Here is an 11,323-nt window from a genome sequence, read left to right as displayed (position 1 = left end):
ATCGGTTATAGTAAATGGTACATGTATAAAAATGTGTGTAAATAAAGACAACATAATGTGCAATGTATGAAAATATATGTAATTGAATAAGAATGATAGAATGAAAAGAAAGAAATTAATTTAAACAACAGTTATATCGTTTATTGAAATATAACTATATTAAATAATTATCTAATCCACTGAAATAAACTCAACATTAAATAAAATGTGTACATATTTCACATAGAATAAATTATTAAATTATAAATGATAAAAAAAATTTGTATTTGATTTCAATGTACACTTTCATCTAAGAAAAATAGACATTCCAACTATGAAAAAGTTGTAGTAATTTTGACGTGTAGGATCACTTCAAGTATTAAAAAAATAATGTTCTAGCAGAACACCCCATAGTCATATTATTCGCACCAAACTAGAGTAATTACTTGGCACCCAATCAAAGCTAATTAACACTGGTTATTTGCACCCAGTCAAGGTCAAAATGTTGTATCTGTTCCAACGAAAGAAAAAGTGAGATTCCAACTAAAGTTGTGGAAACCCTGAAGTGTAAGATGTGGATACTTGTATTTTTAATGTTTCCCTTGTGGAAAAACTGAGACCACATATTCTATTATGTAGTTTCTGGCATAATACTGAATGTAGTATTATTCAATCCTATTACAAAGAAGCGTGCCTTGGTGTTGAAGGCTGTAACGGCAGATATTTAGCATGGCCACTGAGGGTCAACAACTCGGCGGAAGGATCGATCCTGACGCCTTCAAAGCTGCGGTAACGCGTTTAAGGATCGATCAACAACTGAGTTCCCAACTTAAAGCAGCTCTCAACAATATTACACCTGGAGGGGAAAATACTCTTCTCCATTTGGCTGCTAGTGTAGGAAATCTACACTTCATTCAACAGCTCCTGCAACTCAATCGTCAACTTCTGAAGGAAACCGATCCCGAAGTGAAGCCTCTGCTTGTGAATGCTACCAATGCCGAAAAGGATACTGCGTTACACTTGGCTGCGCAGGGAGGTTTCTCCAACGTTGTGAAGATTCTACTCCAACAACCAGAAAGTGGTGTGGATCTCCGCAATAAGCTTGATGAAACAGCTTTGTTCAAAGCCTACGAAAGCGGCAATTTAGAGACAGTGAAGGCAATATTTGACGCATCTCCGTCGAGCTTACTCGAAAGTACGGTGCACAAGAGGAACTGTTTATCTGTTGCAGTAAACAGAGGAGATTCAGGTTATTTTATTTCGATTTTAGGATTTCTTTGCCTATAAGTTTGTTAAAGTATCTGCTAAGCATCTCCTAATTTAACGGTTCAAGACAAATATCATTTTGTCCCCAATTTTTTCTTTATCTTAAATAACACGAGGATGATTGTCTATCATGTTTCAGTTCTTTCTATTTTTTCAAGTCGTTTGATTATGTTGTTTCTATTTTACTTCAGCTTCTGTTCGTTTACAGTTGATAACCAATGAGTTCTTCTTTACTTCTTCGTGTATTTAGTTGAATTCTGTATTTATGTTGTTATATTAGTTGAGGTCTGTATCGCTTCAACAAAGGTAAATTAGGCATTCTCTTACCCTTGGCCCTTCTTGAAGAACATCTTATCTAACTTAAGGCAATGATTTTGGATGCTTCTTTTACAGATCTAGTTGATCATATACTAAATTTATCAGATGCGAAGCAGTTAATCCAACGTAAGGACGAACTTGGCAACACAGCTCTGCATATAGCTGTTGAAAGAAACTACGTGCATATAATAAAGAAGTTAATAAAATTTGAGGCCGAACTGTGTTATTGGGTTAATGACAGCCAAGAAACTCCCATCTGTGTGGCAGCGAAATTGGGTCATCTGGAAGCAGTACAAGAGTTGATAAATGAGAGGCCAGACGCTGTCGAAATACGGAATAGTTGTGGAATGAACGTTCTGCACTTAGCTGCCCTAGTTAGGCAAGTGCGAATTGTTGATTACCTGAACGAAGAGGTAGGCTTATCATACTTGGTCAACAAGGGACTTGACAAACCTCCACATGAAGAGCCTCTGCGAAGTGGAGGAAAGACAGATCCGGCTGAAAAGAAAGATCCAAAAGATGAGCCCGTGAAAAGTGGAGGAAACACAGATGCGGGTGAAATGAAATCTCCTTTTTCGAGGATAAGTGAAGGAGACACACCACTGCATATTGCAGCAAAGAAAAAAGACTTGAATGTAAGTCTCTTTTTATAAAAACCTCTGTTTGTCACTGCTGAAGTTTGTTCTTTCAACCAATTACTGTGTACAGCTATATAAGTTTTGGGTTTGTGTAGATTCTTAATCTAATCTCGTCTATATATAGAGTCAAATTACTGAAAGTATTTCTACTGAAGACAGAAATTAAAATCATCACGGCAAGAACTTCCGTAGAAGAAATCTTTATGCATAGTTAGTTCCAATAGATCATTTAATTTTTATGAACTTATTTGAGTTTGCATTTTTCAGATGGTGAAGTCGTTGCTTTGTATAGCGGGGATAAACAAGTTTGCTGTCAACAAGGCAGGCTTAACGGCCTTTGATATCGTGAGAGAGAACACGCACTATCACGAATCTGACAAGATAATTTCAGTTCTGGCCAGTTATCCTTCCAATCGCAAGCCATTCTTGTACAGCGCTCCAAAGGTGAGTGCAGAGAAACATGAGGTTGCTGTTGAGATGGTGGACAAAACATATGAGGACAGGCGCAACACAGAACTAGTGGTGGCAGTTCTATTAGCGACAATGTCATTTACGGCAGCTTTCACTGCTCCGGGCAGTTTCATGACGGACGATGGGAATGGAAATGGGGACTCAAAGGGATCGGGAATTTCGCCTGCGCCTGCGCCTGGAACTGGCTCAGACAAGAGTTTAGGTTCGCCGATTCTGCTTCCGTTGGCCTCCTTCAAGGTTTTTCTCATCTTTGATTGTGTGGCATTCTTTCTGTCGCTCTTAGTGGTGCTGATGTGGCAGATGAGTACACCTATTACCACGGGAAATAAGGTATTGTTCCTCTGTATTACCAACCTATTGGTTTGTGCCACGTTTGCCTTTACGGCCTATGGCTTCATGCTTGCAGTGTATGCCATGCTTTCCAACATGAATCCCGAGCTGGCTTGGTTCATTCTTGGGGCGTGCTTGATCATCTGCTTCTGTGGTAATTTCACTTTTTTCTACATGGCTGCAAAGTTTACAGTGAAGAAGGCTAGGTTTAACCACCTGAACGGTCTACTTCCTTTTCTTTCTGACCGTCTGGGGGAATACGTGTGGATAAAATTAGAAAGATGGGGGCTTTTGGACTTGGTGCGCCGGTCCAAAACCAAGTGGCTTGCTATCCTATACTACCATAGCAATGAGAACGATAAATAAGGTTTGGGAAAGTTGCTTTTGCAAGTCTGATACAGTGTTGCAGCTTCTTATTTCTACATGACTTTGATCGTATTCAACTATGTCTTATAATATTAAATGTTTTCATATTATTAGAAGTGTACAAAGTATCTACATCTGTGTTCAAATCAGATACTTGCGTGCTTAGAGCTGATTTGATATGTGTATGCTTCAAGTTGAATGTTAGATTTACTGTCAATAATATTTTTGTAAATTATTTTTATATTTAAATGATTATATTTATGATTCTTGAAAACAAATAAAGTGTATAAGGGTGTTTAGTCTTTTGATTGAAGATTGTGGGTTCTTGATGAATGGATAGATTATTTTGCCTTTGTATTTGGAAATGCAATCTCTCTTCATTACAAAAGAGGGTGGGTCCATATAAAGTAAGGGACCTTATCTAGACATGATCATACAAGTACATCATTAAAAATGCATTCCTTATGAGAGCCTAAAAGATAGAAGAAAAATATTCCATGAATAGCTTCCATCTCACAAGTGAACTTTTACGAATAAAATAGGAGATTGCTCAACTAAGTAAGAAATATGAACATTTGACTAACCTAAATTTACATTTATAAATATGAAACCAAAAAATCCAACAAAAATCATTTGTAAACATAAAAATTAATAGGTAACACAGTAACACAAAACATCTGATCATCCAAGCTTGTACTTTTGCAACTCTAGATGGGGAAGGTAAAGAGCATTAGTTGGTAATTTATTTATTTATTTTTGTTTAAATATGAGGCTAAGGTGTGTAATTATGTGGTCAATCATGTGACTATAGAAATGATCCTAGACAATCAAATGACTAGATCTAAGGAAAAAAGAACTAGATGAGAGTTCGTGTGTGGATAAGTGTCATAACTTCTTAGATAAGTATAATGTATGGTAGTGTGCGCATATAAAATTAGGTAACTATTCATGGGAATGCATATGTATATTAATATACCTAAGGATAGGAGAATAGTCAAAATTCCATACAATATTGCAGTATTGTTCATAAGATATATGTATCCAAGCATTTCCTAAAAATATTCACAATATTGCATAGAAAATAACATATATATGCTAGTTTCATAATTATATTTTCCGTTACATTGAATTGTGTTTGAATCCTAATTGATCATGCATCAAAAATATTATAGCACTCAAAAATGTTCATGTAAATTTGATATCTAATTAGATATAGATTATATGAAGTTGATGTGTCCATATAAGTAATCAACCCTATTAAGACATGATAACTTAAATAATAATTTAACTATATACTTTCAACATGCTCTCATCATGAGAACCTACAAAATAGAAAAACAAATGTCCCATTGGTAGCTTGTATCTTACAAGTGAAATTTGAGAACAAAAGAGAACATTACTTATCAAAATGTCCCCTTAGTTTGAATTAATTAAAGATAGGTGGGTAATAGAAAATTGATAACTATATCTATTATATTTAGAAATACATATCATGAATAAGGGTATGTAATATTTTGATTAACTAATTTTGATTTCTAATGAAGATTCTAGATTATTTTATCTTTGTAATTTAGAAAGGCAATCTCTCTTCATAAATATGGTCTCAAATTCTATATTAATCCTTTGTTCTATAAAGTTAAAGATTAGAATTATGGGTCAAATTTGTGATCATGAAATCTTTATATTCTTATGGCTTGACAAACATTTTGCTTCCCTCTAGGTGAAACTCAATCTAGTCTTATCTTCTTAAACATCTCGAGACTATCAATAGTTTGAAATAACTTGAATGATCTTTATTATGTCTTTAAGAGATAAATTTCCTTAATTAAATCCCTAGAAAATGTACAAATATTGATGATAGCAAGCAAGGGCTATCAATTACAAGTTTGTTATTCTTTTTCATTTATTAAATCTAAATGTTTCACTATTTATTCTACTTTAATACTAGACAATGAGAGAGGATTCTTGAAAGATGACAAATATGGAATAAATAAAACTAAATTTCATTAAATTGTAACTCATAACACCTAATGATGTAAGCTTCTTTTTTTTTTCAACTCTAGGTGAAAGTAAAAAGGATTATTTGGTGAAAATTAATTATATTTATTAATTTTTAAATATGAGGCTTAGGTGCCGAATTTTGTGGTCAATCATGTGACTAGAAAAATAATCTTACACAATCAAATGATTAGATCTAGACAAGTAAGAACTAGATGAGATTTTTTTGTAAGGGTGAGCGTCATAACTTCTTAAATATAAACAAAATGTATGGCAGCATGCACATATAAGGTTGGGTAACTATTCATGGGAATAAATGTGTGTAATAGGTAGATAGAAGGATATGGGAATAATTTCAACTCCAAATAAAATTTCACCATTGTACATAAGATACATGTATCAAAATATTTCCTCAAAATAATCACAACATTGCATCGAACATAACATATATATGTTAATTTATGTCCTATCCTTTTGGTGGTTCTTTATTCTCTATCTTTTGATGACAAGACTCCCTTTTCAAAATAATGTGATGATTAGAAAAGTTCATTTGTCTGCTTTGAAGGTGCCTACTCCACTACTCTGAAATGTTTTACGAGTAATGTTGATGCTTCTTTGACTATTGTTCATTGTAAGAAAAGAAGTTAGTCCTTGATTGTTCCTAACATAAATGCAACCTGACTAAAACATTGGAAATATGTCATATTGTTCTCTTTTTAATTTATTAAATACAATAAAGCTATTATTCATTTTCAAAACAATTTACTCCACTTCCAAAAACTGACAGCCATGAAATCAATTTCTTCAAGAGAATCACCTTTCTGTCATATTGTCATTTCATGTCTTTTTTAACAGCTATGCCCATTTTTCTACTTTAAAGTGAGGATGCATTCTAATGTGTAGAGCCGTATCCATTTCACAACAGAATAGTTTATGTCACATTATTCACTGATATTATAAGGAAGCATCTTGACCAGCCTTAGAAAATGACGAAAGAAAGATGTCATGTCAACTAACCACGAATAGACAAACAGAACGATTAATCACTTTAGTGTTGGCACTCTTTCGCGAGGTCGTAGTCATGTGGTTAATGTTGACGATGGACACTTCTTTCTGTCATATATTTTCCACGCCTTTTAGACTTGATGTCCATTTTTCTCTTTATGTTTAAAGAAAGTCTATTATTGCAATATGTGGAGCCGCATCCATTTCACAGCATAATACTTTGTAATCACATTATTTAATATTGTGTAAACAGATGTTCAAGACTATCGTCAAGAGCCTAGCAGAATGATCAATCACCCTAGAAAAAAAATTATCTTGAATCTAAGGGTCGGTAGGTTAGATAAAGCTAAGAGTCGTCACTAACCTGCAAATTTTTTAGAGTATAAATGTAGTAGAAAAATAAAACTTCATGGCAATAGAAAAGAAATTTCATGGCAACTGAGCGTGAATAGCAAAAAAAAAGTGAAAGGTCACTTCAGGTAGCTACTATTTGAAAAAAAAAGGTTAAAAAGTTCTATGAGAAGGCAACGAGACTCACATTACCACTATTTTGGCAGTGTCACAGTCGTGAGATTTATCTTGTCGATGGAATCTCCTCATAGTCTTATTTCTTCCACGCCTTTTGGACGGGTATTCCCTCTGTAGACACGACATAATACTAGTGTTGAAGGTTGAAACACAGAAATTTGCTATAGATCATACTGTAGGTTGAATTATTTGATGACATTATAATAAAGCATATTTGATAGCGCTGAAGGTAGCAATGTAAAAAAAAATCTATGGCAACTGAGTATGAAGAGGCCAAGAAAGGGATCGATCCTGACGCGTACAAAGACGCAGTAAGCCTTGGAACAAAAATTGATGAATTTTATTATGGTGTTCTTAGTATATTACTTCAGCTTTGGATTCTTTACAGTTGATAACTATATTATATATTTTATATATACTAATTTATTTTTCAATATTTTTGACGCCTAATGGTTTTATTTCACAATTCAGTTAAGGGCAAGAGGTCCAAGGAAATTCATTTTATTCTCTTCTTTCCTCTAAGGGAGTTCCTATTCCTTCTTACAAAGAGATTGTTGAGGAAGCCATTAGAGTTTTTGCAGAATTGTTAAAAGAGGACTCTATTTTGGCCAATGTATAGGAAGGGTTTGTGCTTGATAGTATTCCTGCCATTACTAGTGATGCAATGAATGAGGATCTCCTTAGAACTATCTCTCTTCTTGAGAGTGGAAAAATTGTGTTTCTCTTGAAGAAGGGGAAAATTCCCTAGCCTAGATGGGTTCCCTATAGAATTTTATCAAGAGTTTTGGGATATAATTGTTGGAAAAATGGTGTCTCAACTTGGCATTTACATGATGTTACTATTTATAGTTAATTTTTGTTTATAATTCACATATTGGTATCCATTGGTGTTAAGATGGACAAAGAGGAGAAATGTGGCATCTTGCTTTGTTCTTTGCTTATGTTTATTTTTTTGATGATTTTAGTAGGACAGGGGTATACTTACTAAAGAGTAAATCTAAAGTTTTCAATCGTTTTAAATAATTTAAAGAAATGGTCGAATTGTAAACTAGAAAAAAAAATTAAATGTTTGAAGATTGATAATGGTGGTTAATTTTCTCTAATGATTTTGATAGATTCCATAAAAATTATAAATCTGTATTCTCTACAACAGAATGGAGTTGCAGAAAAAATGAACAAGATATTGATGGAGAGGGCTAGGAGTATGCTGAGTTGTGCTGGCCTAAAATTAAAAATTTGGGCTGAAGCAATTGTCATTGCTTGCTACTTGATTAACGGTCTACTACATCAACTCTTGTTGATAAAATGCCTATGGAAGCATGGTCAGGTCACAAGCCTTCTTTGAGACATCTTAGAGGTTTTAGTTGCGAGGCATATGCTCATGTGCCAAAAGAGAAGTGTACGAAGTTGGAGGAGAAGGTTGTGAAATGTATCTTCATCAGTTATAGTTATGGTGTAAAAGGATACAACCTTTGCGACCTTGTTGCATAAAAGGTAATTAATAGTAAAAGTGTTATTTTTAGAGAAATTAAGTCTCCTTTTGCTACATTGCAACCATAATAGACTAAACAGGAAGATATGATTCAATTCCCTTCTATGCCTAAAAGAGTTGAATTGAGTCAACTTGATAGGAAAGAAGTTGAGGAGAGCTCATCTAGATCTGAATCTTTAGAAGATGAGGAAGAACCTCCAACTTGGCTTGTTCAAAGGTGTACATGACATAGACAACCAACTAAAAGGTATTCACCTAATGATTGGAGATGTATTTTTGTTTTGAATACTAATGTGGATGAACCTATTTCTTTAGAAGAGGCATTAGGTAGGAATGATGCAGAATCTTGGAAGAATGCTATGGAAGAAGAAATGAAAGCTTTGAAAAAAAATGATGAATGGGATCTTGTACCATTGTCTAAAGGACGAAAGCCTGTTGGTTGCAAATGCGTGTTCAAGAAAAATATTGGTTCAGATGGAAGCATTGAGAAGTATAAAGTAAGGTTGGTTACAAAAGATTACTCTTAGGTTGAGGGTATTGATTATGGTGAGATATTTTCTCCTGTTGTAAAAATGACATCCATTAGATTTTTGCTTTCTATTACTACTTCTTGTAATTTAGAGGTCGAGCAAATGGATGTGAAAATTACTTTCCTTCATGGTGATTTAGAGGAAGGTATTTATATGACACAACTAGAGCACTATGTGGTGAAAGGTAAAAGTAATTTGGTCTATAAATTGAAGAAATCATTGTATGGCCTCAAACAGAGTCCTGGGATGTGGCACCAAAAATTTAATACAAATGTGTTGATTTTAAGATCTGAGCATTCTAAATCAGATCACTATGTCTTTTATAAATCTAATGGTGATCATTTCTTGTACATTGCATTATATGTTGATGATATGTTATTCATTGGTAAAGGAAAATGTATGATTTCAGAATTGAATTCTCAGCTTGCTGCTAAATTTTAAATGTATAATCTTGGTGCAGCGAAAAACATTGTTGGGATGTAAATTAGAAGAGATAGAGTGAACATAAAGCTATGGCTAGGGCAGAGTAAGTATGTGAATTCAGTTTTACAGAGGTTCAACATGCAGGATTGTAGACCATTATGTGTTCCCTTCACAGTTTGAATGAAATTATCTATTTTAGATTGTCCTACATCTCCATCAGAGATGAAAGAAATGAGTAGAGTGCCTTACCAGAGTGCAATTGCAAGTTTGATATATGCAACGGTTTGTACTAGACCAAACATTACCCAAGAAGTGGGAGTTCTTTCCAAACATATTTCTAATCCTGATAGAGTTCATTGGGATGCAGTCAAAAGAGTCTTTACATATTTGAAGGGTACCTCTAAGTATTCTCTTTGTTATCATGGTAATTTGGTTGGAGATGTGATTTACCTTGATATTCATGGATATGTGGATTTAGATTGGGCAGGTTATATTGATAGCAGAAGATCCACCATTGCTTATGTATTTACTTTATTTGGCGGTGCAATTAATAGGATGAGTAAGCGGCAAGTTGTGGTTTCTTTGTCCACTACAAGAGAAGAGTATATGGTAGCTACTCATGCTTGTAAAGAATCCATTTGGGTTAAGAGACTTTGTTAAAATATTCAAATAAAACAAGAAATAGTGACACTTTACTGTGACAGTCAGAGTGTGATCTGCATTTAACTAAGAACCCAGCATTTCATGCCCAGACTAAGCACATTGATGTTTAGTATCATTTTGTCAGAGATATGGTTGAAGATGGTAAGGTGAAGTTGGTTAAGGTAGAGACTTTGATGAATATTCTAGATTCTTTAACTAACACTGTGAGCATAAAGAGGTTTAAATGGTGTTGTGAGTCTATGGGCCTCATGGCCCCTAGTAGTTAAATTATTGTGTTGATACTCCCTTTGCTCTTGAAAGTTCTTCGACAAGTGAGAGAATGTTGGGACATGGTGTCTCAACCTTCAATTTACATGTGTTACTATTTATAGTAAGTTTTTGTTTAAGCATGAAATGGTGCGAAATTATCCCTAAAGCTTCTAGTTCGCTAGATAAGCACGTCGGTAAAAATTTGTTGTAAGATCATAGCTAGTTTTGAAAATATTAAAGTTTCCATTTTGGAGGGGTGTGATAGAGCATTTCTCTAGCTTTCTGATGCTTCAAACAGTTCGTCAATCAGACACACGGTTCACAAGTTATGGCCTTCGGAAGTTTGGACTCCTGAAATAGAAAATATAAAATGCATTGGACACATAAATGAGATGTATAATGGAGGAACACATGTTGATGTGTGTTTTGACACATCATAACACATCTATAATGGGGATAACCTCTGCTCTAGTTTATTGGGTGGTTTTAGCCCATGGTTTTGTAATTCCGTTTGATGCTTTCTTATATTGTATCTCCTATATATGAGGTGTGTGAGATAGAGGTTGTGTGTAAGAGTCTTACGGCTATTGTGTTACCTCTGAGTCTTTGATTAGTAGTTCTCTTCTGAAGAGATTTCTCTGCAAGTATATTGTAATCTGTTATTGATTGTTGAATAATTTATTGAGCTACTTTTGGAGTGTGGGGTTTTTCTCCTGAACGGGTTTTCCCATGTAAATGATTGTGTTGGTGAGTTGTGGTATGCATGATATTTTGTTTATTTGTGTTAAGTTTCTGTAACTGCTATAAGGATCTGTAAAATTTTTTGCATTATACTCCTCTCAAGGTTAGTGTAAGAAGTTGTTTCACTACTTCACTTCCTTCCAATAATTAAGTTGGATATTTTGAAGGTGGTGTGGGAGTCTTATATAAATAAACAGAAGCTCAGGGATATGAACGCTACTTTCCTTGCTCTCATACCTTAGAAGGAGGGAGAAAATTCTCTGAGTTCTTTCGATCCTATAGCCTTTTGTAACGTGGTTCATAAAACAATCACTAAACTGATTGTT

The 11,323-nt window shown here is 34.3% G+C and overlaps 1 protein-coding gene across 1 annotated transcript; it reads left to right on the top strand.

Moving 5' to 3' along the window:
- Positions 1-492: 492 nt before the first annotated feature.
- Positions 493-3,368, top strand: LOC131864839 (ankyrin repeat-containing protein At5g02620-like). Its single transcript, XM_059215306.1, has 3 exons — positions 493-1,228; positions 1,639-2,198; positions 2,469-3,368. The coding sequence occupies exons 1-3, from the start codon at positions 709-711 to the stop codon at positions 3,366-3,368; spliced, it is 1,980 nt and encodes a 659-aa protein (XP_059071289.1). The 5' UTR covers positions 493-708.
- The last annotated feature ends 7,955 nt before the right edge of the window (positions 3,369-11,323 follow it).

Source organism: Cryptomeria japonica, unplaced genomic scaffold (genome assembly GCF_030272615.1).
Source record: "Cryptomeria japonica unplaced genomic scaffold, Sugi_1.0 HiC_scaffold_95, whole genome shotgun sequence".
Taxonomy (NCBI): Eukaryota; Viridiplantae; Streptophyta; class Pinopsida; order Cupressales; family Cupressaceae; genus Cryptomeria; species Cryptomeria japonica.
The sequence above is the reverse complement of the archived record's forward strand: the minus strand, read 5'-3'. Positions and strand labels throughout refer to the sequence as shown.